The 27960-nt window shown below is 41.0% G+C and overlaps 1 protein-coding gene across 1 annotated transcript; it reads left to right on the plus strand.

The window, feature by feature from the left end:
* The first annotated feature begins 21814 nt into the window (after positions 1-21814).
* LOC107615182 (uncharacterized) lies at positions 21815-23347 on the plus strand. The gene is made up of 3 exons (XM_016317284.1): positions 21815-21986; positions 22074-22924; positions 23009-23347. The coding sequence occupies exons 1-3, from the start codon at positions 21815-21817 to the stop codon at positions 23345-23347; spliced, it is 1362 nt and encodes a 453-aa protein (XP_016172770.1).
* The last annotated feature ends 4613 nt before the right edge of the window (positions 23348-27960 follow it).

A 27960-nucleotide genomic window follows, 5' to 3' on the forward strand; every position in this document is an offset into this window, starting at 1 on the left:
TATGATAGATAGTGCAGAAATCCACTTCTGGGGCCCACTTGGTGTGTGCTAGGGCTGAGACTTAAGCTTTACACGTGCTTAGGCTGTTTCTGGAGTTAAACGCCAGGTTGTAACCTATTTTGGGCGTTTAACTTCAACTTGTAACCTGTTTCTGGCGTTTAACGCCAGACTGCAACATAGAACTGGCGTTGAACGCCAGTTTACGTCGTCTATCCTTGAGCAAAGTATAAACTATTATATATTGCTGGAAAGCCCTGAATGTCTACTTTCCAACACAATTAGGAGCGCGCCAATTGGACTTCTGTAGCTCCAGAAAATTCATTCCGAGTGCAGAGAGGTCAGAATCCAACAGCATCAGCAGTCCTTTTTCAGCTTGAATCAGATTTTTGCTCAGCTCCCTCAATTTCAGCCAAAAAATATCTGAAATTACAGAAAAACACAAAAACTCGTAGTAAAGTCTAGAAATATAAATTTTTCCTAGAAACTAATGAAAATATACTAAAAACTAACTAAAACATACTAAAAACTACATGAAATTAACCCCAAAAAGCGTATAAAATATCCGCTCATCACAATACCAAACTTAAACTGTTGCTTGTCCCCAAGCAACTAGACAAATAAAATAGAATACAAATAAGTCAAGAAGCAATAATATCTTCAGAGTTTTTTGAGTGAAGCTCAGATTCTAATTAGATGAGCGGGACTAGTAGCTTTTTGCTTCTGAACAGTTTTGGCATCTCACTTTATCCATTGAAGCTCAGAATGATTGGCATCTATAGGAACTTAGAATTTAGATAGTGTTATTGATTCTCCTAGTTCAGTATGTTGATTCTTGAACACAGCTACTTTATGAGTCTTGGTCGTGGCCCTAAGCACTTTGTTTTCCAGTATTACCACCGGATACATAAATGCCACAGACACATAATTGGGTGAACCTTTTCAGATTGTGACTCAGCTTTGCTAAAGTCCCCAGTTAGAGGTGTCCAGGGTTCTTAAGCACACTCTTATTTTTGCTTTGGACCTTGACTTTAACCGCTCAGTCTCAAGTTTTCACTTGACACCTTCACGCCACAAGCACATGGTTAGGGACAGCTTGGTTTAGCCGCTTAGGCCAGGATTTGATTCCTTTAGGCCCTCCTATCCACTGATACTCAAAGCCTTGGATCCTTTTTATTACCCTTGCCTTTTGGTTTTAAGGGCTATTGGCTTTTTCTGCTTGCTTTCTCTTTTTCTTTTTCTTTTTCTTTTATTTTTGCCATTTTTTTCCTACAAGCTTTTGTATTCATTGCTTTTTCTTGCTTCAAGAATCATTTTTTTATGATTTTTCAGATTATCAAATAACATTTCTCCTTTTTCATCATTCTTTCAAGAGCCAACATATTTAACATTCATAAACATCAAATTCAGAAGACATATGCACTGTTCAAGCATTCATTCAGAAGATAAAAAGCATTGCCACCACATGTAAATAATTAGAATTTTTCTTATTAAAAACTCGAAAAATATTGCCTCCTTATTCTAAAGAAAATCTGATATTTTATTCATGTTTAATGATGATGAGAAAAATAAATTATAGCTTAATTGGAGATAAAATCAAAATATATATACTAATTACTACTACTCATATATAACTTCTAAGGTAAAACTCAAATAAGAACAATTATCACAGAGTTAAGGCTAAGATTAGAACTCAAAAACCTTAAATTTGGGAGGTGGATGCCTCTTTAGTCTGTGGAGTGCTTGACCCTTCAAGAGATAGTTTCTGACGCTTTAATTCCTTCAGTTCACGCCCTTGCTCTTCTTGTTCTCTAAGCAATTTGCAGAGCATGCTGTTTTGATTTTGCTGTTCTTCCTTCAGTTGATCCACAGCTTCTTGCAACTTGGTGACAGATGCTTCTAGGCGCTCCCAGTATTCAATTTGAGGGATTTCCGGGAAGAACTCTGCTTTTCTCTTGATGGGGTCGTCCTGCACTTGTTGTCCTTCCATAGACTTTTTGGTGATTGGTTGCTCAACTGAGATATACTTATCTACTCCCATCTTTATCCCAGCATCTTTACATAACAGAGAAACTAAGCTTGGATAGGCCAATTTGGCATCTTTGGAGTTCTTGTTTACAATTTTGTAAAGCTCACAAGCAATCAGCTGATGAACTTCCACTTCTTTTTCCAGCATAATGCAATGAATCATCACTGCTCTTCTGATGGTGGCTTCAGAGCGGTTGCTAGTGGGCAGTATAGAGCGCCCAATGAAGTCCAACCAACCTCTGGCGACTGGTTTGAGATCTCCTCTTTTGAGTTGGTTTGGGGCACCCTTTGTGTTGGTTGTCCATTTAGCTCCAGGGAGGCATATGTCCTCTAGGATTTTGTCCAAGCTCAGGTTTGATCTCATCATTCTCCTATTGAAGGAATCTGGGTCATCTTGCAGTTGAGGCAGCTTGAAGATCTTCCTTATTTTGTCAGGGTGGGTGTGAACAATCTTCCCTCTGACCAGAGTTCTATAGTCATAGAATGCGGTTCCAGCTATTCTCTGCATGTCCATCTGCCACAGATTAGCGTAGAATTCCTGAACCATGTTTCTTCCCACCCTTGTTTTAGGATTAGCTAGGACTTCCCAGCTCATGTTTCGAATTTGCTCTTGGATCTCCGGATATTCATCTTCTTTCAGATCGAATTTAACTTCTGGGATCACTGACCTTAGACTCATTATTTTGTAAAAATGGTCTGAATGTTCTTTGGTTATGAACTTCCCTTGATTCCAAAGTGGTTTTGGAATATTCTCTTTCTTGCCTCTGGAGTCGGTTTATTTTCTCTTAGGAGCCATGATCTTAGTGGGTATTGGTTTAGTGATCACCGATAAACACACCAAACTTAGAGGTTTGCTTATCCTCAAGCAAAAGAAAGGAAAGGAAAGGGAAAGGGAAAGAGGGAGAGCCAAGCGCAACTTGTGGAGGAGAGGGGGAGAGGCCGAACCAATATTTAAAGGGAAGGGGGTGGGTTTCGAAAATTATTTGAAAAAGATATGATAGAAAAAGTGATTTGGAAAAAATAAGTATGATAGGAAAAGATGTGATTTAAAATTGAAAAGATATAAAAGATATTTGAAGAAGATAAATCTGGATTTTGAAAAAGATAATGTGAAGATTTGAAAAAGATATTGATGAGTTGAAAAGATTTTAGAAGGAAAAGAGATAGATTTGTTTTGAAAAGGATTTGAAAAATTAGGATTTGTAACATGTTTGTGCAAGAAATCATGAATTGAAACATAAAAAATGGAAAAATTTTGAATTGAAAACGAAATTGCCTACTCCCCACAATCCTGGCGTTAAACGCCCAACTACTGCATGTTTTGGGCGTTTAACGCCCAGTTGGTGCTTGTTTTGGGCGTTTAACGCCCAGCTGTTGCTTCTAGCTGGCGTTAAACGCCAGAAACCCCCCAGGATGCTGTAAATCTGGCGTTAAACACCCAGAAGCTGCTTCTTTCTGGCGTTTAACGCCCAGATGGCTATCTTTATTGGTGTTAAACGCCCAGTAGATGCTCCTTTTGGGCGTTTAACGCCCAATTGTGCCTCTTACTAGCGTTTTCTTGCCAGTGAGCTCTTTTTTTCTGTTTTGTGCTCTGAATTCTTCTGTAACCCTGTGGACTTATGCAATTGATTCTTTACCTTGTTAATACTAAGCTCATATATTTTAAAAATAAATAAAATGAAGAATAAAATAAAATAAAATAACAGAAAAAGTTTTGCTAATGGCTGGGTTGCCTCCCAGCAAGCGCTTCTTTATTGTCTTTAGCTGGACCTTGCTGAGCTTTTAATCTAGCCTCAGCCTTGAGCACTCTTGCTCAACATTGCCTTCAAGATAGTGCTTGATTCTCTGTCCATTAACAATAAACTTCTTATCAGAATCAATATCTTGAAGCTCCACATAACCATATGGTGATACACTTGTAATCACATATGGTCCCCTCCACTGGGATTTCAGTTTCCCGGGGAATAGCCTGAGCCTGGAGTTAAATAACAGAACCTTTTGTCCTGGTTCAAAGACTCTAGATGATAGCTTTCTGTCATGCCACCTTTTTTATCTCTCTTTATAAAGCTTGGCATTTTCGAAAGCAGTGAATCTAAATTCCTCTAGCTCATTCAGCTGGAGCAATCTTTTTTCTCCAGCTAATTTGGCATCAAAGTTTAGGAATCTGGTTGCCCAGTAGGCCTTATGTTCCATTTCCACGGGCAGATGACATGCTTTACCATACACAAGCTGGTATGGAGAGGTCCCTATAGGAGTCTTGAATGCTGTTCTGTAAGCCCACAGAGCATCATCCAAGCTTCTTGCCCAATCCTTTCTACGGGTACTTACAGTCCGTTCCAGGATTCTTTTTAGTTCTCTGTTAGAAACTTCAGCTTGCCCATTTGTCTGTGGATGATATGGAGTCGCCACCTTGTGGCGAATCCCATACCGGACCATGGCAGAGTAAAATTGTTTGTTGCTGAAGTGAGTGCCCCCATCACTGATTAATACTCTAGGAACACCAAACCTGCTGAAGATATGTTTCTGGAGGAACTTCAGCACTATTTTAGTATCATTGGTGGGTGTGGCAACGGCCTCTACCCATTTTGATACATAGTCAACTGCCACCAGAATATAAGTGTTTGAGTATGATGGTGGGAAAGGTCCCATGAAGTCAATTCCCCATACATCAAACAACTCAATCTCCAAGATTCCCTGTTGAGGCATGGCGTAACCATGAGGCAGATTACCAGCTCTTTGGCAACTGTCATAGTTACGTACAAACTCTCGGGAATCTCTATAGAGTGTAGGCCAGTAGAAGCCACATTGGAGGACCTTGGTGGCTGTTCGCTCACCTCCGAAATGGCCTCCATATTGTGATCCATGGAAATGCCATAAGATCCTCTGTGCTTCTTCTCTAGGCACACACCTACGGATTATTCCGTCTGCACATCTCTTAAAGAGATAGGGTTCATCCCACAAGTAGTACTTTGCATCAGTAATTAATTTTTTCTTTTGTTGCCTGCTGTACTCCTTGGGTATGAATCTTGCAGCTTTATAATTTGCAATGTCTGCAAACCATGGTGTTTCCTGAATGGTAAACAAATGCTCATCCGAAAAGGTCTCAGAGATCTCAATAGAGGGGGGAAACTCCCCTTCTGCTGGTTCTATCCGGGACAGATGATTAGCCACTTGGTTCTCTGTCCCTTTTCTGTCTCTTATTTCAATATCAAACTCTTGCAGAAGCAAAACCCATCTTATGAGCCTAGGTTTTGAATCCTGCTTTGTGAGTAGATATTTAAGAGCAGCATGGTCAGTGTATACAATCACTTTTGATCCTACTAAGTATGATCTAAACTTGTCAATGGCATAAACCACTGCAAGCAATTCTTTTTCTGTGGTTGTGTAATTTTTCTGGGCATCATTTAAAACACGGCTAGCATAATAAATGACATGCAGAAGCTTGTCATGCCTATGCCCTAGTACTGCACCAATGGCGTGGTCAGTGGCATCACACATTAGTTCAAATGGTAAAGTCCAGTCTGGTGCAGAAATAACTGGTGTTGTGACCAGCTTAGCTTTCAGAGTCTCAAACGCCTGTAGACACTCTATGTCAAACACGAATGGCGTGTCAACAGCTAGCAGATTGCTCAGGGGTTTTGCAATTTTTGAAAAATCCTTTATAAACCTCCTGTAGAATCCTGCATGCCCCAGAAAGCTTCTGATTGCCTTAACATTAGCAGGTGGTGGTAATTTTTCAATTACTTCCACTTTAGCTTGATCCATCTCTATTTCCTTGTTTGAAATTTTATGCCCAAGGACAATTCCTTCAGTCACCATAAAGTGACATTTTTCCCAGTTTAAAATTAGGTTGGTCTCTTGGCATCTTTTCAGAACAAGTGCTAAATGGTCAAGGCAGGAGCTGAATAAGTCTCCAAATACTGAAAAGTCATCCATGAAGACTTCCAGAAACTTCTCTACCATATCAGAGGAGATAGAGAGCATGCACCTCTGAAAGGTTACAGGTGCATTACACAGACCAAAAGGCATTCTTCTGTAAGCAAATACTCCAGAAGGACATGTGAATGTTGTTTTCTCTTGGTCTTGAGGATCTACTGCAATTTGGTTGTAACCTGAATAGCCATCCAAAAAGCAGTAATATTCATGACCTGCTAGTCTCTCTAGTATCTGGTCTATGAATGGTAAAGGAAAATGATCTTTTCTGATGGCTGTATTGAGCCTTCTGTAGTCAATACACATGCGCCACCCTGTAACTGTTCTTGTAAGAACCAGTTCATTTTTTTCATTATGAACCACTGTCATGCCTCCCTTCTTGGGAACAACTTGAACAGGGCTCACACAGGGGCTATCAGAAATGGGATAAATAATCCCAGCGTCCAGTAATTTGGTGACCTCTTTCTGCACCACTTCCTTCATGGCTGGATTTAGCCGCCTCTGTGGCTGAACCACTGGCTTAGCATCATCCTCCAATAGGATTTTGTGCATGCATCTAGCTGGGCTTATGCCCTTAAGGTCACTTATGGACCACCCAAGAGCTGTCTTGTGTATCCTTAGCACTTGAATTAGTGCTTCCTCTTCCAGTAGATTTAAAGCAGAGCTTATGATCACTGGAAAAGTGTCACCTTCTCCCAAAAATGCATATTTCAGGGATGGTGGTAATGGCTTGAGCTCAGGTTTAGGAGGTTTCTCCTCTTCCTGAGGAAGTCTCAGAGGCTCTTTCAATTCCTCTGAACCCTCCAAATCAGGCTAAACATCTTTAAAGATGTCTTCCAGCTCTGATTCGAGACTCTCAGCCATGTTGACCTCCTCTACCAAAGAGTCAATGAGATCAACTTTCATGCAGTCTTTTGGTGTGTCTGGATGCTATATGGCTTTGACAGCATTCAACTTAAACTCATCCTCATTGACTCTCAGGGTTACTTCCCCCTTTTGGATATCAATGAGAGTTCGTCCATTTGCTAGGAAAGGTCTTCCTAGAATGAGAGTAGCACTCTTGTGCTCCTCCATTTCCAGCGCTACAAAGTCAGTGGGAAAGGCGAATGGCCCAACCCTGACAATCATGTCCTTAATCACGCCTGATGGGTATTTAATGGAGCCATCAGCAAGTTGGAGACATATCCGGGTTGGTTTAACTTCTTCAGTTAAACCAAGCTTTCTGATAGTGGATGCAGGTATTAGGTTGATGCTTGCCCCAAGATCACATAAAGCTGTCTTGGTGCAATTACCCTCTAATATGCATGGTATCAGAAAGCTCCCGGGATCTTTAAGCTTTTCTGGAAAGCGTTTCAGAATGACTGCACTGCATTCTTCAGCGAGGAGAACTCTTTCAGTTTCTCTCCAATCCTTTTTATGACTCAAGATCTCTTTCATGAACTTGGCATAAGAAGGTATTTGCTCAAGTGCCTCTGCAAACGGAATCTTTATTTCAAGAGTCCTGAGATAATCTGCAAAGCGAGCAAATTGCTTATCCTGCTCCTCTTGGCGGAGTTTTTGAGGATAAGGTATCTTGGCTTTATATTCCTCAACCTTAGTTGCTGCAGGTTTATTTCCTACAGGGGTGGTTGGAGAAGCCTTTTTAGAGGGGTTGTTATCAGCACTTGTGTATGTCTGATTCCTCACTGGCATTTGAATGCCAAGGTTAGAAGCTGGATTGGTGTTGGACGCCAACTCCTTACTTGTTCCTGGCGTTTGAATGCCAGAACTGAGCTTCCATTGGGTGTTTGACGCCAACTCCTTGCTTGTTTCTGGCGTTTAAACGTCAGAGTTATTCTTCTCTGGGCTCTTACTGTCCTCAGAGGGATTTTGAATAGCATTTTGTTCATTTCTTGGCTTCCTGCTACCTTGAAGTAAGGTATTTAATGTTTTTCCACTTCTTAATTGAACTGCTTGGCACTCTTCTGTTATTTGTTTTGATAACTGTTGTTCTGTTTGCTTCAACTGTACCTCCATATTTATATTAGCCATTCTTGTGTCTTGTAGTATCTCCTTGAATTCGGCCAGCTGTTTTGTTAGAAAGTCTAATTACTGATTGAATTCAGTAATTTGTTCTGCAGGACTAAGTTCAGTAGTTACTGTTTTAGCCTCTTCTTTCATAGAAGATTCACTATTTAGGTACAGATGTTGATTTCTGGCAACTGTATCAATAAGCTCTTGAGCCTCTTCAATTGTCTTTCTCATGTGTATAGATCCACCAGCTGAGTGATCTAGAGAAATTTGAGCTTTCTCTGTAAGCCCATAATAGAAGATGTCTAACTGCACCCATTCTGAAAATATTTCAGAGGGGCATTTTCTTAACATCTCTCTGTATCTCTCCCAAGCATCATAAAGAGATTCATTATCTCCTTGTTTAAAGCCTTGGATGTCCAGCCTTAGCTGTGGCATCCGTTTTGGAGGGAAATATTGATTCAGGAATTTTTCTGACAGCTGTTTCCATGTCCTTATGCTAGCCTTAGGTTGGTTATTTAACCACCTCTTAGCTTGGTCTTTTACAGCAAATGGAAATAGTAATAATCTGTAGACATCCTGATCTACTTCCTTATCATGTACTGTGTTAGCAATTTGTAAAAACTGTGCCAGAAACTCTGTAGGTTCTTCCTGTGGAAGACCGGAATACTGGCAACTTTGCTGCACCATGATAATGAGCTGAGAATTCAACTCAAAGCTACTGACTCCAATGGAGGGTATACAGATACTACTCCCATATGAAGCAGTAGTGGGGTTAGCATATGACCCCAGAGTCCTTCTGGACTGCTCATTTCCACTTAGGTCCATGATGGAAAAAAGGGAATTGATGTGAATTGCAATTAAAATATATTTTTATTTTTATTTTATAAAAAGAGAACGAATAAAAAAAATGAAATAAAATAACTAGAACTTAAATATAGATTTCGAAAATTAAGAATAAAAAAATTAAAACTAAAATAATTACTTAATTAAGAAGATTTGAAAAACTTTGGATATGATTTTTGAAAAAGATTTTAAATTTTGAAATAGAAATCTGAATTTTAAAAGCAATTTTCGAAAATTCACTTTAAAATAGAGAGAGAATATATTTTTTGATTTTTGAATTTTATGATGAAAGAGAAAAACACACAAAAGACACACAACTTAAAATTTTTAGATCTAATGTTTCTTATTTTTGAAAATTTTGGAGGGAAACACCAAGGGACACCAAACTTAAAAATTTCAAGATCAAAACACAAGGAAGACTCAAAAACACTTTGAAGACTCACAAGAACAACAAGAACATGAAGATAGAACACCAAACTTAAAATTTTTAGAAACCAAAATAAAATTTTCGAAAACTAAAGAAAAATCAACAAGAAAACACCAAACTTAAAGTTTGGCACAAGATTTATTCAAAGAAAAATTATTTTTGAAAAAGTTTTTTTTAAAAAGAAGGTAGCCAATTACCAAGAACATAAGCACAACGCTCTAACCAATTGAGCTATAAATTTAACGTGTTCTAATAAGGTATTTAATAAATAAAGATTTTTTTTAAATTGATATTTTGAAAAAGCACAAGAAAAACAAAAAAAGACACAGAACAAGAAAAGCTAAAGATCAAACAAGGAAAATAAACAAGAACAACTTAAAGATTAAGAAAGAACAACGAACACAAATTCGAAAATTTAAAAGAAAATAAATAAAAAAAATACAATTGACACCAAACTTAAGATATGAAACTAAACTCAAATAGAAAAACTCAATTATTAGTTTATAAAATTTTCGAAAAAAATTAAAAAGAGAAAATAAGGATTAAAAAAAATTTCAACCAAAAACAATAATAGAAGACTCTAAAACAAAAAGAAAAAATTTTTCCTAATCTAAGCAACAAAATAAACCGTCAGTTGTCCAAACTCGAACAATCCCCGGCAACGGCACCAAAAACTTGGTGCACAAATTGTGAATCACACTTTTCACAACTCGTACCACTAACCAGCAAGTGCACTGGGTCGTCCAAGTAATACCTTACGTGAGTAAGGGTCGAATCCCACAGAGATTGTTAGCTTGAAGCAATCTATGGTTATCTTGTACCTCTTAGTCAGGATATCAATTATAATTTTCAAGTTGAATTACGAAGAATAAAAGAGCAAGAAATAAATACTTGTTATGCAGTAATGGAGAATATGTTGGAGTTTTGGAGATGCTTTGTCTTCTGAATCCCTGCTTTCCTACTGTCATCTTCTTCACGCACGCAAGTTTTTTCCTATGGCAAGCTGTATGTTGGTGGATCACCGTTGTCAATGGCTACCATCCGTCCTCTCAGTGAAAATGGTCCAGGTGCGCTGTCACCGCTCGGCTAATCATATGTCAGTTCTCACTCATGCTGGAATAGGATTCGTTGGTCCTTTTGCGTCTGTCACTATGCCCAACCTTTGTGAGTTTGAAGCTCGTCACAGTCATTCAATCCCTGAATCCTACTCGGAATACCACAGACAAGGTTTAGACTTTCCGGATTCTCAAGAATGCTGCCAATGGATTCTAGCTTATACCACGAAGATTCTGATTAAGGAATCCAAGAGATACTTATTCAATCTAATGTAGAACGGAAGTGGTTGTCAGGCACACGTTCATAGGTTGAGAATGGTGATGAGTGTCACGGATCATCACATTCATCATATTGAAGTGCGAATAAATATCTTAGATAGAAACAAGCGTGTTTGAATGGAAAACAGAAGTAATTGTATTAATTCATCGAGACACAGCAGAGCTCCTCACCCCCAATGGAGTTTAGAGACTCATGCCGTCAAGGAGTACAAAGTTCAGATCTAAAATGTCATGAGATACAAAATAATCCTCTAAAAGTTGTTTAAATAGTAAGCTAGTAATCTAGGTTTGCAGAGAATGAGTAAACTATGATAGATAGTGCAGAAATCCACTTCTGGGGCCCACTTGGTATGTGCTGGGGCTGAGACTTAAGCTTTACACGTGCTTAGGCTGTTTCTGGAGTTAAACGCTAGGTCGTAACCTGTTTTGGGCGTTTAACTCCAACTTGTAACCTGTTTCTGGCGTTTAACGCCAGACTGCAACATGGAACTGGCGTTGAACGCCAATTTATGTCGTCTATCCTTGAGCAAAGTATGAACTATTATATATTGCTGGAAAGCCCTGGATGTCTACTTTCCAAAAAAATTGGGATCCCGCCAATTGGACACTTGTAGCTCCAGAAAATCCATTCCGAGTGCAGAGAGGTCAGAATCCAACAGCATCAGCAGTCCTTTTTCAGCCTGAATCAGATTTTTGCTCAGCTCCCTCAATTTCAACCAGAAAATATCTGAAATTACAGAAAAATACACAAACTCATAGTAAAGTCTAGAAATATGAATTTTGCCTAGAAACTAATGAAAATATACTAAAAACTAACAAAAACATACTAAAAACTACATGAAATTAACCCCAAAAAGCGTATAAAATATCCGCTCATCAATTGTACTCCTGGACTTAATTACTTTTGGAGACTTCATTTAATTTATGCCCTTTTAGGTGAAATAAAATGGTAAAAAGAGGTGATATCAGATTTTGGTATTGGATTTAGGATACACTTGGATTGTTACTTGACAGTAACAGATTTTTTGGATTTAAGATAAATTTATTCTATTTTCACTATTAGAATAGGGCCTTATCATTCTAAGTTTACTTCATTAATATTATACAAGACTACAATAATTTTATTTTTTGAAGTTAACCTCTTATATTGCATTCCGATTGATATTAAATAATATCTACAGATTTTTACCTTCACCTACCGCGCTCATGTAATTTCGGACATTATTAAAGGATATTACTCTCAGCTGTGGCCTTCATGGGAAAAATACCATATGCTACTAGGAAATTTTGGTGGAAAAATTTTGAAGTAGGTTTTAGAGAAACATTTAATCTTTGTTAGTAGATTAAGAATTAGTTCTAAGTTTGAAAAATTTAATATATATCAACTTGTAACTATCTTACTTGTGTTGATTATCCAGAGAAAATATCAATTTGTTCCTCTAGATCTTCATTGGGCTCGAAAAAATTTTGAGAAGCGAGGTGCGATTTTACTAAAAAATTTGTTGGGAAAAGCGCGTGCAAGTCGTGTCAAACATCAATGGATAGGAGAGGTTGTGTGGGATGCTTTCTGTGCTTATTGGAATACTGATGTTGGATTTCTACAAAAGAGTGCACAAGGCAAGTTAAATTGAGCACCTGATTGCAGCGGATTTGGAGCGGCTCTTCATACTACTGGCTCAATTTCCGTTATCCAACACAAAGCTAATATAGTGTGTTATAGAAAAACTTAGATCTTTTATATTATAATTTTATATACTTCAATTGGTAGTTGATACTCATAGATTTTTTAATTTATATGTTTGGTAGAAAAAATCATTAAAGAAGACTCCAACACAGTTAGAATTGTTTACAAAGACTCACAAACACAAATATGAGACATGGGTGGATAAGAAATCAAAACATGTTGAGGTGAGTCTATCTTAATCAAAATGTATATCTTTTCCTCTGTATGTATTAAACAATATTGTATTAGGGCTAGTGTTCCAGCTCATAGGATTGTTCTATTTATATGGCTATGTGCTTGGGGTTACTGGAACTCTAAATTTGAGTGATCTATTTTTGAATAATTGAGTCCTTTTTCAGTACTGTCATTGGATTGCAAAAGATTATTTGTTCGCCTTCTCTAGCAATTCTTGTCTTGTGTCACAAATTTCAATTCTTGATATCAAAGGAGTTATTCCCATCTGTGATTGTGATCCCTTCTCGTATAGAGTTCAAAGTTATCAAGCATTTGAACAATTCAAGTCACTACAATTGATGTGCATATAGGTCGTTCCTAAATCAATTAAAGTCAAACTTACTTGTATTCTTTCATTTTTTTTCCATGACATGTAGACATCCACAAGACATTGCTGGCCTTTTGTGCTAGCATCAGTTAGATGATCTTCCATTATCATATGCTACCCCTTTTCCATATTTGCTAGGAATATATATATATAGAATCCAATTAGCTTGAGAAAAATGTTTAATCTTGCCTTTTTAGTCTGTGGATACGGTAAAAATTCTCAACCCTTATGAAATTCTTGATTTATCGTGTATGGGTATTGAGTTGTTATGTTTGAATGTGATATTGTGGATTAGGTAGTATATATATATATATATATATATATATATATATATATATATATATATTGGAGCTTGATTGAGGTTTTGGGAAGCTTGGAAGTGGACTTTTGGTGCTGGAAAATCTATTTGGGAGGTGTTGAGCCTTGAAAGCTTGAGGAAAAAGTGAAATGGAAGTGTTTTATATATATATATATACCTACCATTTGAACAGTGACTCATTGCCTTAATTGTAATCATTATTTGATTTTTGGTTACTGCTCATATGGTACATAACACTTTAATTTTTACTCCCAATTAATAGTAATCATTACATATATTTTGGGGTTGTAAATGTCTAAATGATATAGATAGTAATGACATTACATACTGTGATATAAATCAGTTATAATTAGTTAGAAAGCTCACTGACATTATTCTTAGCAAATCATGATTTATTATGTACTATGATGTTGGGGTTACTTTGTAATAATCCCTGCATGCAGAGTAGAGTTTTATATTTTGTGAACTTGAACTGAACTTTGTCCAAATAGAAATTATGAAAATAACTTATAGATTGTTTCATGGCTAATTGTTCTCTTTGGGTTTGGCATGGCTAATTTTGTAAATGATATTGGCAAGATGAATTTAAGAATGCTATAGAACAGGCTACGCAAAAAGTGTCTGAAGAAGGAAGTAATGCACCAAATGAGATGGATGTGTGGTGTGAAATAGCCAGAGTTAAAAAGGAAAGAATTTATGGACATGGAATAGAATCCACTGCAATTGACAAAAGACCTAGTTATCATGGCTCCAGTTCTCAGTCATCTCATTGGTTGCAAAGGTCAGAACATGAAGAAATAATGAAGAAAATGCAAGAAGAGAACGATGACTTGAAAACTAAGTTGGAAAAGACAGAAAAAGAATTTGAAATCAATAACCGTATGCTTCAAGAAATGATGAAAAAGCTTAATTTTAAAATTTCGATTCCTCAACTAAGGTGGAGAAACAAATATAGGAGAGGATGAAGATGGTGAACGTACGTCTGAAGAGTGATTAGTAATTGTGATGCTAGTTAGTTAATAGACTTTAAATGATGTAATTAGTAATATGAGAGTGTTGTTTATTTATTATTGTTATTGTCTATGATACTAAATTGATGAGTTATTTTGATTATTGTTTAAGTGTGTTATATTATTGTGGTTATTGTTAAGTGTTGTTTACTTTTATGGGCTAAGGTGTAGGTTTTGTGTTGATGGTTTTTCAATATTTGATGGCCTAAATGTAAAAATTTAGTAAAAATGATAATTAAAAAATTAGGATCAACCATGAAAATTTGGTCACTAAAATGCTTGGTTGCTAATTAGCAATTGATTTAGTGACTGAAAGTTGGTTGCTAAAATATAGGTCCATACTTAGCGACTGAATTAGAGACTAAAATGTTGGTCACAAATTAGCGACCGAAATAATGGTCGCGAATTGGAGACCGAAACACTAGTCGCAAATTAGCGACCGATTTAGCGACTGAAAAGTGGGTCGCTATTTAGCGACCGATTTATTCAGAGACCGAATTTGCGATGGAAAATTTGGTCACAATTTAGCAACCGATACTCTTTGGTGAGGGTTTGGTGGCCTTGTTAACAAATCGGTCGCTAAAGTATAGCGACCGAAGTTGGTCGCTATTTTCTGATTAGCGACCATGGTTTTAGCGACCATCCAAATCGGTCACTATTCCAATAATTTCTTGTAGTGCATGAAAATTTTAAATATCTATTTTTTAGGATGAGAATAAAAATTTCAAATCTTGCTAATAAATATTTTTTTAGAATGAATTATTCCTCAAATTATATTTTAAAACTTCAAACATAAAAATAGTATTTTCATGGACAATTCCCAATAATAAATTGGAATTCATAGAAACAAACATCAATTAAGAAAACTTTAAATAAATTCTAAAACTCTTAGCTTTCCATTAATTTGGTAAGAAGAATGTATAGTATGGTTTTTCTTATTAATAGGTTGGTTTATATATATATATATAAGAAAAGGTTTTAAGAACCAATAGATTCCAATAAATCCTAATTAGCATTTGGCCAGCATTTGATTTTCAATACTATGTTATATTATGACTTTGTTTGGACTTATATACAAAAATACTAATGCTAATTATTAGAGTATAATTAGGATCAATTAAAATTAGTTAGTATCATTTAAATTTATGTAGTATATTTATGTATTTATTGTAGGATTTTGTACTTTTATTACTTTGATTCTTCTAAGCACCTATATATACCTTTTTACATTGTACCTTTCGATTTACACTTAATAATACACTCTTCATATTACTCTCTTATTTCTAATACGGGATCAAAAACTTAGGTTTTTTTTTTCTCTATGAAAATTAGTCCATGGCCCTTTTGTTTTCTCTTCCGACAGTGTTCTTTGTCCTTGATTTTTATTTCTTTTCCGACGTTTTGGTTCGTCACCGCCTTTACCACCATCTTCGTCTCGTCATTATGAGTTCAACGACTCTAGAACCGTCGCCAAAAACTGTTAGACATGCCACCACAAGTCCCTTCACCACCAATGTTATTCTCCTTTCCAGACTCATCCTACGTAGTCAGATTGGCCCCCAGATCAACGGCCCAGACGCTATCCACGTGTCGCGCCCACACCAGCTCGCACTCAACCTGCCACTGTGTTCGTCCGACCCGTTAGACCCGCGTCTGGACCTGATCCGACCTATTGGTTGACCCGCGTGCTCTGAATCAGCGCTGACGTGGTTTCCTCCTCCGTTCACTACTAGAAAACCACTTATTACATACGGATATTTCCGACATATTTTATCCCACAGAAATACAGACAGATTTTGCGAGGGAATTTTTGTCGGAAATAGAGAAAAATGAATTAGTATGAATTACGAACGGAGAAGAAAATATGTCGATAATTTTATCGAAAAAATTAGTTTTTTCATGGAAAATAGTTACTGACAGAAAATCTGTCTATATTTAAATGAACAAAAATGTTGCATTTTTTAAATTATTACAAACAGAAAATCTGTCTGTAATTTAAAATATTCCATTGGAAATGTTAAAATAAAGGTTTGGGGATCATGTTCTCCTCTTCATTTCGTATCACACTTCCGCGCCTTCACACTCATCCCCTCTAAATGCTCCAACGGCGGCGCCTCTCAGCCTTGCACTGCTGTCACACCGAACCTCCATTGCACTGAACTTCCATCGCACCGAGGCTCTGTAGTACCCCTTCCCGGTTCTTCTCCATCACACCCCTTCCATCAGCCTTGCTCGCGTCGCTCCCTTTCGAACCCTAATTTGCATTTCTCTCTTCGATCTCGCCACTACTTGCTTTTCTCTGTGTGTTGCTGTGTTTCTCTCTTCGATCTCACCTCAGTTGTGCAGGTAACCCTAATCTCCTTCCTCTTTCATCGCTATTTTCTTTCATTCAATTCCATCGCTAACTCTAATTATATTATCCTATGTTCCATCACTAACCCTAAATCTATTTCCTAATCTATGATCAGAACTTGTAACGGTTGTAGTTCTTTATTTTGTGTTCTTATAAACTTGTTTGTGAAATCTAGGTTCCTGAATGCATTGACAAGTTAGCACAGGTAGACATTAAGCTATGGGTTTTAACTGGAGACAAAATGGAGACAGAAATCAACATTGGGTAATATTCATAGTTTTGAAGATTCGCAAACTTTTATGTTAGTTGTCGAGTGCCTAACACAATCCTCTGCTTATAAACTTGTTGTACTTAATGCTTTGTTATTTCAAATTGATATATGCTATAGTGGGTTGGGGGCAGGATCATGAAATCAAGCCATTGGTGGAGCAAGACATAGAAACTTTGTAGAAAATGCTTCCTGAGATTCCACTTTGGATAAAAAAATCTAGACTTTAATAGGGTAAGAAGCTATCTTTAACTACTTTCATTTTGGTTGAATTTTTTGGGGTTTAGGATTTTATTGAAGCAATGTTTCTTGTTTTCGTGTTTTTGTTGAAGATTGATTGGCTGAACAAGTTTCTTGAAAAGACTTACCTTGATAAGGTATTTTCATTTTGAATAAGTTTTGACCCTTTTTCATTTTTGCTTTTTACCTTGGTTGTTTGTTTGTCTTAGTGTGTTAATTGTTCTATTGTTTAGGCAATTTGCAAGACTACAAAGAATATTGCAAAGCCCATAATTACTGAGAAGATTCTGAAATACAAAATTGATTCTGTTTAGTTTGAAACTCTAACACTGGATGCCTGCCCCCAAATTTTCAAGTTTAGTAGATCAAGATTCAAGATAAAAGATATAATACTTGATACATTCATGGGTAAGAATCTCTTAGTTTTGTCCATAAGATACTAAGGATCACCAAGTTTTTGTTTTTGTGGGGGAATAAATGTGACAATTTATTAGTTATAATCTTCTTAATGTATCATATTATGTGTTATGCATATGCATTTCCCTATGAGATTCTCTTTTTTATTTCACTTATTATTTTGTGTGCAGTTTGTAAATTAGGTTTAGAAAGTATGGTTTCTTCATTTCTATTTTGTTCATGTGATTGATTATGTCTTGGTAACTTATTTATGATATGGTGTGAGTATTCTAATTCTCCTTTGATAAATGCATAATTGGATATTGATACTTGTTACGGACCGCCACGAGTCCAGCCCAACCGGTTGACAGGTCGGAGCCCCACCTATGACCCAAGCCAGATCCGTCCCTCACAACAGGGAAAACCTGACGGGTCGGTTCCCAACACCCGACCCAAAGCACGCCTGACTCGCCAACTGGGCGGCCCAAGTCACCACGTCTAATGACCGGTCTGGTCGGTACCCTCGGGGCAGCACCCGAAGCCCCGACCCAGAAAACCGGAACGACCTGCTCCCCCCACGTGGATCAGGACAGCTCATGGAAGCTCCCTGGCCAGTGAGCTAGGTCACCTATGGGCCCATCCAGCATAGTATATAAGGGAAGAGGTCAGCTCTTCCCCCAAGGTACGTAACATCTTACCTAATTTGGCTATCACCTCGTACGGACACTAACTTGATCGTCGGAGTTTTCTTGCAGGTGGCCACCCCCCCCCCCGGTCCACACCACCTCCGTCGTCGCCAGCTTTTTGACCCGCATCTCCACACCCGCTCCAAGTTAGCCCAAGGCCTCATCCGCTCATCCTCTCATTGCCCCCCGACCCGTCGAGCACCCGAGATCACTCAGGTCCCGAACATTGGCGCCGTCTGTGGGGACCCTGGAGCAGACATGGAGCGACTCCCCACATCAGAGGAACTTCACAAAGGAGGAGGGGCCCGCCTGAGTAGGGCGAGCTCGACAGCTCGCGCCGGCGAACAACCACGATCCTTCATTCAGGCAAACCAACCAATCTACACCAAGACCCCTGAAAGACGTCCCTTCGGAGGGACGGGAGCCGATAGCGCCAAGATTATGCAGGAGCTTAGACACAGAGTACAAAACCTTGAAAGAGAGCTGGCTGCGAGGAGTCGATCCCACGGAGACATCAGCCGATCCCACGGAGACGTCAGCCGATCCCGCACCCGCTCCCCCTCCCGAAGATACGAGAGCCGAGAAAGGAGTTCAACAAAGCACAAAGATGAAGTGTATACGCAGGCGACCTCCCGGTCTACCCGAGGTAGGTCCAAAAGCCACGGGGAGTCCCAAAAGGGAAAAGCCAAGGAAACGGCCGGAACCCATTATCATGGGAGCCACTCCTTTCCACCCCTCGATCCTCAAGGTCCGGCTTTCGAGGAATTTCGATAAGCCGACGAACATGAGGTACGATGGGAGTAAGGACCCCCAGGAACACCTCACGGCATTTGAAGCATGAATGAATCTGGAAGGGGTAGGCGACGCGGTCAGGTGCCGAGCATTCCTTGTGATGCAGTTCACGACACGCATAGCCAAGGTAAAACACCCGATCAACTTGCTAGGAGTTACCCAAAAACCTGAAGAGCCGACTAGAAGGTTCCTGGACAGATCTAATGATGAATGTTTAGAAATTGATGGCCTCACCTACTCAGTTGCCAGTCTCTGCCTGACGAACGGCTTGCTAAACGAGGACTTTAGAAAATACCTCACTACCAAGCCCGTCTGGACCATGCAGAAAATTCAAAGCGTGGTTAAAGAATACATCAACGATGAGGAGGTAAGCCAGGTCATGGCAGCCAACAAACAGCAGCACTCGAACCCCCCAGCACGGCAGGCCCCTCAGGTCGACAGGTACAGGGAAGCTCCTAGGGGGCGGAACCCCGGCAAAACAATCAAAACAACTCCCACGAGTAGGCAAATTCACAAACTACACGCCACTCACGGCGCCCATAGTGGAGGTCTACCAGCAGATTGCGAACAAGGGAATCCTGTCCAGACCTAGACCATTGAAAGAGAGAACAGGAGGAAACAAAAGTCTTTACTGTGATTACCATAAGGGGTTCGGTCACAAACCCAGGACTGCTTTGATCTCAAAGACGCTTTAGAGCAAGCCATCAGGGAAGGAAAGCTGAACGAGTTCTCCCGACTCATCTGAGAACCAAGGAGGCGAGAACGAGAACGCTCTGAGGAGAACTGCAGCCGAACTGTCAAACCAAGACAAGAGCCCGCAGGGAACGCCGACAACCCCCAACTTTTGTGGTCAACATCGTGGTCGGATGAGATAGCCCTCCTAAGTCCAGATCGGCAGCAAAAAAGGATACCCGGATCCTGTCTATCTCGACGGGAGGCCTCGCCATTCCTAGTAAGGGATCTTCCATGATATCTTTCGATCCAGAAGACCAATGGTTTCATGATCTTCCTGAAAACCCCCCATGGTAATCACAGCAATGGTAGGAACATGCTTAGTCAAGTGAATCCTCGTCGACACTGGGGCCGACTCCAATATCCTGTTTAGGAATGTATTCGACACCATGGGACTCAAGGAATCCGACCTCAAGGGCCACCAGCACGGGGTCATGAGACTAGGCGACAATTATATAAAACCCAACAAGACAATCTCTCTCCCAATCTGCCTAGGAACCGGAGACACCAGGAGGTCGGTTATGGCGGACTTTGTAGTCCTCAGAGACTCCACAGCCTACAACATCATTCTAGGGAGAAAGACCATCAACGAGTTCTCAGCTGTGATATGTACTAAATTCCTAACGATGAAGTTCGTAACGAACAAAGGAACCGTTGGCTCCATTAGGGGGGACTTAGAAGCGGCGGTCGCCTGCGACAACGGTTGTCTCTCCCTAAGGAAGGAGTCTAAGAAGGCAGTCAGCGTGTTCTTGGCAGACCTGGACGTAAGGATGGAGGACAAGCTGAGGCCAGAACCAGAAGGGGACATGGAAAAATTCCAGATAGGAATGTCGGCATAGCGGTTTACCTTCGTAAACAGGAATCTGCCTCACGAACTCAAGGGCCCCCTCATGGAGGTCGTAATGGCGAACAGCGATCTCTCGCATGGACACCATCAGACATGCCAGGCTTGGATCCCGAAGTCATGTCTCACTAACTAGCCGTCAAACCGGACACCAAGCCAGTAGCCCAACAGCAAAGAAATATGTCCCAAGAAAGAGCCGACGAGGTGGCCAAGCAAACAACTGGGCTACTAGAAGTCGGATTCATCAAAGAGCTCGAGTACTCAACGTGGCTGTCCAACGTCGTCCTCGTAAAAAAAAAGCCAGCGAGAGGTAGAGAATGTGTGTCGACTACTCCGATTTGTACAAAGCATGCCCTAAATACTCCTTCCCCCTCCCCAACATTGACACCTTGGTGGATTCGGCAGCAGGATATCGCTTCCTCAGCTTCATGGACATGTACTCTGGCTATAACCAAATCCCTATGCACCGATCTGATGAAGACAAAACAGCGTTCATAACGCCAGGGGACACCTACTGCTACAAGGTAATGTCATTCGGACTAAAGAACACAGGAGCCACCAACCAAAGGCTAATGAGCAAGGTCTTCCACGACCTCATCGGTAAAACGGTAGAAGTTTACGTCGACGACATCCTGGTGAAGACAGCAGAACCGAACAGCCTTATAGACAACCTCCAAGCTGTCTTCAAGGCAATAAGGAAATTCAAGATGAGGCTCAACCCACTCAAATGCGCATTTTCCATGGAAGCAGGGAAATTCCTAGGCTTCATGATAAAACGCAAAGAGGGGTAGAGACCAACCCAGACAAGTGCGAAGCCGTCCTCAATATGACAAGCCCAGGATGCGTCAAAGACGTTCAACGACTCGCTGGGAAACTTACGGCTTTGTCCCGATTCCTCGGAGCCTCGGCAGAAAAGGCCATCTCATTCTTCAATCTAATGAAGAAAGGGATCGCCTTCGAGTGGACCCCGGCGTGCGAAGAGGCATTCAGCCATTTTAAAAAGATACTCTCGGAACCTCCCGTGCTCAGTAAACCTAGAGAAGGAGAACCTCTGTACCTATATCTGGTGGTAACCACACAAGCCATGGCAGCAGTCCTTATCCGAGAAGAAGACAAGACTCAGCACCCAATATACCTCATCAGCAAGGTACTCCAAGGAGCGGAGCTGAAGTACACCAAACTGGAAAAATTGGCTTAGCCCTACTAACCTCGTCCAGAAGGCTAAAGCAATACTTCCAAGGGCACGTAATCATCCTAAGAACTGACCAGGCCATACGACAAGTCCTCCAGAAACCTGACCTTGCAGGGAGAATGATGGCATGGGCAGTAGAGCTGTCTCAGTATGACTTGCAGTACGAACCCAAGCAGGCAATTAAAGCCCAAGCAATGGCTGACTTACTAGTAGAAGTCACGGGGGAAACAGCTGACATACCAAGCACACGGTGGAAGCTCTACATTGACGGAGCATCCAACCAAATGTTTGGAGGTGCCGAAATCATCCTCGAGAACTCGGTAGGAGTAGCTTACGAATAGTCGATCAAGTTCGATTTCCTAGTCTCCAACTACCAAGCAGAGTACGAAGCACTGATAAGAGGACTAATCCTAGCCAGAGAAGTTGGAGCATCAAGGGTAGAAGTTAGCAGCGACTCCCAGGTCGTCACCTCCCAGGTAAATGGCAGCTACCAGGCCAGGGACACACTACTACAAAAATACCTAGAGAAGGTAAAAGAGCTATGCAAAAGCTTTAAGGAAGTCGTGATCCAGCATGTCCCTAGAGAAAGAAATGCCCGAGCAGACCTCCTCTCCAAGCTTGCGAGCACCAAACCCGGAACGGGAAACAGGTCTCTAATACAAGGGCTGGCAACTGAACCAGCAATCATCTTGTGCACAACCCAAATGCCAAGCCCCCACTCATGGATGGACCTTATCCTCCGATACTTGGAACACGGTGAAGCCCCCGAGAACGAGAAAGAAGCACAAGCCACCAAGAGAGAAGCTCCCAAATATGTGATCATACAAGGGCAGTTATACAAGCGAGGGCTCCACCAACCCCTACTCAAGTGCCTACGCCCCGACCAAATGGACTACGTCCTAAGCGAAGTCCGTGAGGGGTGTTGTGGCCACCATATCGGGGGAAGGTCGTTAGCAAGAAAGATTGTCTGGGCAGGATACTATTGGCCTACAATAATGTCGGATGCTCAGGAGTTCGTCAAAAAATGCAAAAAATGCCAAGAAAACGCCAACTTCCATAAAGCCCCACCCGAAGAACTCAGTTTGATGATGTCTCCACAACCTTTCGCCCAATGGGGAGTCGACCTCTTAGGGCCATTCCTACCTGGGCCAGGACAAGTGAAATACTTAATAGTAGCCATAGACTACTATACCAAATGGGTGGAAGCTGAACCACTAGCCAGCATATCTTCAGTAAATTGTCAAAAGTTCATGTGGAGGCAAGTACTTACCAGATTCGGAATCCCATAATCCATCATATCGGATAATGGGACACAGTTCACCGACAAGAAGTTCAAAGAATTCCTCTCAGGACTAGGAATCAAGCAAAAGTTTTTCTCAGTCGAGCATCCCCAGAGCAACGGCCAGGTAGAAGCAGCCATCAAAGTTATCTTAAAAGGGCTAAAGAAACGACTTGAAGGGAAGAAGGGCTCATGGGCAGACGAGCTAGCCTCAGTCTTATGGTCTTACAGAACCTCCCCCCCAATCATCTACCGACGAAACCCCCTTCCGACTCACATACGGGGTCGACGCAATCATCCCATTCAAAATAGGGGAGCCGAGTCCAAGGTTACTCCTTGGAGGAGGAGACGAGGCAATCGAGAAGGACCTGGTTGACGAAACAAGACAGATGGCACATCTGATAGAGACGGCAATCAAGCAAAGGATAGCCTTAAGGTACAACAACAAAGTGCTAAAAAGAAGCCTCGAGGAAGGTGAGCTGGTCTTACGACGCAACGACATAAGAACGCCAACCCCAGGAGAAGGCAAGTTGGCCGCGAACTGGGAAGGACCTTACAGGGTAAGAGAAGTCCTCAGAAAGGGCACCTACAAGCTAGAGAGGTTGGATGGAAGCGAGGTACCGAGGACATGGAACATGGCAAACCTAAAAAGGTTCTACTCATAAGAAGAAGCGACCACATGACCTAACAACCCCGCTCCCTCAACACTTTAATTTCTTTTCCATTTCTTTTTTTACTTCCATCTTTTAATTATAGATTACATCATTCCTTTGTTTTAAGTTTTATATATGCATATGCAGTAACTTTGTCTTTCGCAAGATATACGCCAATACAACAAAACAGCAAAACGACGAGCGGTCGACCTAAAAAGGTTCTACTCATCAGCAGCAGTTTCACCACGAGAAGCATTCAAATCTTTCATCAAAGAGAGGTCCCGCTCTACCAACTTGTTAATCTCTTTGGCATCCTCCTTCACCTTCTCCTCCTGCTCAGACAACTTCTTCTTCAGAGACTCCTCCCGAGATCTCGAGTCCGTCAGATCCTTTTGGGAGCTCCGAAGTTTCCCCTCCAAAACATGAATATTTTCCAAGATAGGTTCCACCTTCTTGGCAATGGCGGCAGCTCGGAGAAGGCTGCGATAAATCCATCTTACTTGGCCTGAAAGGTCGGCATCTCGTAAAAACTCCTCGGTACCAGGGAGCAATTGGGACTCAATGAAACCCCCAGCATCGAAATTCTTTTCCATGACAGAAAGAGCCTTCCCTGAGTCCTGCTTTCTCTTCTTTGGGGACTAACGATCTGAAGATCGTCATCACCAGACCCCAGACCCTCCTCCTCAAAGGGGACCTCCTCCTCAACATTTGGGTTCCTCGAAGTGTTCTCAGGAGGGACCTCAGCTGTCTCTACCTGCCCCTGGTCAGCCCCAGCGACCTAACCACTAACCTCGCCAGCGACCTCCTGACCATGATCCACCGAAGAAGTCGTCGAAGAGTCCTCATCACTCCCTTGAATGAGGTTCATCAGATCAGCCATAGTAGTCTTCCCACCAGCCATGGAAACTACACAACAAAAACAAAATGTGAGCAAGCGGAAAAGTGAAACACTAAGTAAAATACAAGAAAACAAAGAAACTTACCAACATACGACCGACCGATCTCCCGATCCCCCATAACCATATGAGGATTAAGATTTTTCTCACCAAAAATGGCCAACAAGATGTCGGCAATATTACGCTCTTCCGAGCTCAACCAATCATAGGATATTTTGATTAAGTAATCAGACCCCGCACCAAAGCTCCAATAGGTCGGGATCCGTCTCTCTCCTTCGACAATTAGCCAAAAAGGTTGATAGCCCTCAACCGGTCTGACTTTAAAGAAAGTCGACTTGTAACCATGAAAGGAGTCCTCGAAGAGGCCAAAGATCCTACGACCTTGCTGAGCCCTGAAGGACATATACCCCTTTTTTGTCTTCCCCTCCCGAGAGGGATTGGTAAGGAGGAAGAGATAGAGGAAGACATGCACGGAGGTCGGGATCTCCATATACTCACAAACCATCTCAAAGCAGTGAATATCGGCCCAGCTATTCGGGTACAGCTGCGACGAGCAACATCGCACCGATTTAACAAACCCATCCCAAAGGGGGAAAACGGAAGGCGAACTCCCAGAGTAGTAAACATGGGTCTGTAAACCCATAACCAGTCGACCACATGAGGAGACACCAATTTTTTTATGGCATATGCGTTCCCGGTCAGCAGGAACGTAGACCTGATAGAACGCCTCCTCGGGACCCCCTCCACACAAGAGTCTAGCCTGGCGAAGTTCATGGAGGCTCTCTCGGGTAACCCCGGATGGGGTATCCTTCACGTCGGAAGTAACCCAGGCATAGTGGTCAACGAAGTCGGCTAGCGGCCGCTGAGCCATGTTTGGAATCATAGGACGCTTGGCCATACCTACAGCAGGGGCACCACTCAGTCAGCACGGGAGGTCGGGAACCCAAAAAACCAGAAAAGCAAGCTACAAACTCCCTGAACCACCCTCTATGCACCCTTATACTAACACTGAGCCTAGGCAAAAGCTAAGAAAATACCTAGTGGCGCCCCCTCTAAAAGAAAACACAACCAAAACAAGCAAAAACCCAGGCATGCATAAGGAGAAACGCACAAAGGGAAAGCAAGCAAGGAAAACCATAAACACAACATACCAGGGAAAGTCGAAGAAATAGTCCGAAGGTTGAAACAGCAACAAAAACTGGGAGAAGATTGAAGCAGCAGCGAAAGCAGAAAAGAGAACGGAAGCAACAGCATTATGAGAAAATAGAAGAAGAAAAGAAGAATGGAGTAATAAGGAAGTTATAAAAATAAAAAGAGGGCAAAAAGCGTAACCGTCGAGGAGGAGCGCCAAAAGGCAGGGGCACAATCATCATTTCACGCGAATTTCAAATCATGAAATGATGGGCATTTAATACCCAGTGCGGAAGCCAAGGAGACAGCACCAGCGAAGAAGCGAACCAGACACGCATGAGGAATACGAACGCCATCAACGAGCTTCCGAGAAGAGGAACACATCTCGACTCGGCGAGTAGGACAAACGCGCCCAGCCACGAGCTTCGAACCTCAAGGCTGGCACGTTGGGGGCACTATTACGGACCGCCATGAGTTCAGCCCAACCGGTCGACGGTCGGAGCCCCACCTCCGACCCAAGCCGAATCCGTCCCTCACAACAGGGAAAACCCGACAGGTCGGTTCCCAACACCCGACTCAAAGCGCGCCCGACTCGCCAACTGGGCGGCCCAAGTCACCACGCCCAACGACCGGTCGGGTCGGTACCCTCGGGGCAGCACCCAAAGCCCCGACCCGGAAAACCAGAACGACCTGCTCCCCCCACGTGGATCAGGACAGCTCATGGAAGCTCCCTGGCCAGTGGGCTAGGTCACCTATGGGCCCATCCAGCATAGTATATAAGGGAAGAGGCCAGCTCTTCCCCCAAAGGACGTAACATCTTACCTAATTTGGCTATCACCTCATACGGACACTGACTTGATCGTCGGAGTGTCCTTGCAGGTGGCCACACCCTCCCCCCATCCACACCACCTCCGTCGTCGTTAGCTTTTCGACCCGCATCTCCACACCGGCTCCAAGTTAGCCCAAGGCCTCATCCGCTCATCCTCTCATTGTCCCCCGACCCGTCGAGCACCCGAAATCACTCAGGCCCCAAACAATACTTTTATAGGAATAAAAGTTTATGTGACTGATGAGAAGGAGTTTATTGGAGTTGATTGGACACTCGAGAGGAAAATTTATCATTTCCAGAAATGAGTTCACCAATTCAATTATTTTTCTTTTGCTTTTTCTCCCTTATTCATTAATTAAATTATTTTCCTTTAGATTTTTTCCACCTGCATCCAACAGATTTTCATAAACTTTCATGATATTCTATTTGAGAATTTTAGTTTTTATTTTATATCAACTTTTAAATGAAAATTTAGCATTAGGCATTCATATTCTTTTGTTCTTTGACTTTATTTAATAATGTTTTGAATACTAATTGAAATAAAAAAAATATTGGATAACTTTATTTAATAATGGTACAGGTATGTTGTTCTCAACAACTCACTATCATTTTCGCTGAAGCAAGCTGTGCTTGTGTAACTTTTAAGTTGTACGTGTATGGTGCTAAGTGTATATGTTATGGTCTTCAATAGAACTAAGCATTTATGATTGAGTAGAGATGGGTTCTGAACATCATTTTCCACTTTTTTTGCATATATTTGGAGCCAAATTGTCTGAAGGTGTTTTCGTTGGCTCATTTCTCTCCATGTCATCAACAGCAGTCGTATGTTTTTCATGTTTCTCCAAACCAAAAAATATTGTATATCCAGGTATTTTTTTTGGTTGACCGTTAAATGATAACTTGTTAGATTTTCATAAAGTAATGTCTAAGGTTTGACTTGTCCATTTCTTAGTCCTTGTTCAACACTTGTATATTCAGGATTGCACTGTGGGTTTACTATGTTGCTTTCTCTTACGCTCTGCATGGATAAGAAAACCATATGCTAAGTTTTCCTTTATTTGTGTGCCATTCCATATTGCTTTTCTAAAACAATTCAAAGCCTAATGGCCTTGTCTAACATCTGTTTATACACAGTTTGTTAGAGTAAACAATTAGTTGTGATTCTATGCATTTTGTTAACTTTCTTTAATATCTTTCCAGTGCAGTGATAATCTCGGCCTTGGTCTTGAGGTGGGTTTATTTATGGTTGCTGTTATGGTTTCTACAACAAATTTTGCTCAACATACTTTAGATCAAGTATCATTCTCGTGTTTATTTACTTTTTGTTTTTGAATTGTGAAGTTCATTGCAGTTTTCTGATTATGCTTTCACATTATATATAGGTGGAACCAATTCAAAACCTATTTACAACTATTTTTCTCTGGAGTATTGGAATGCTTATGCATGTGCAATTTCTATGGAACCATGTTGATATCTTGCT

The sequence above is a fragment of the Arachis ipaensis genome, chromosome B9, assembly GCF_059453495.1.
Source record: "Arachis ipaensis isolate K30076 ecotype BB chromosome B9, ASM5945349v1, whole genome shotgun sequence".
Taxonomy (NCBI): domain Eukaryota; kingdom Viridiplantae; phylum Streptophyta; class Magnoliopsida; order Fabales; family Fabaceae; genus Arachis; species Arachis ipaensis.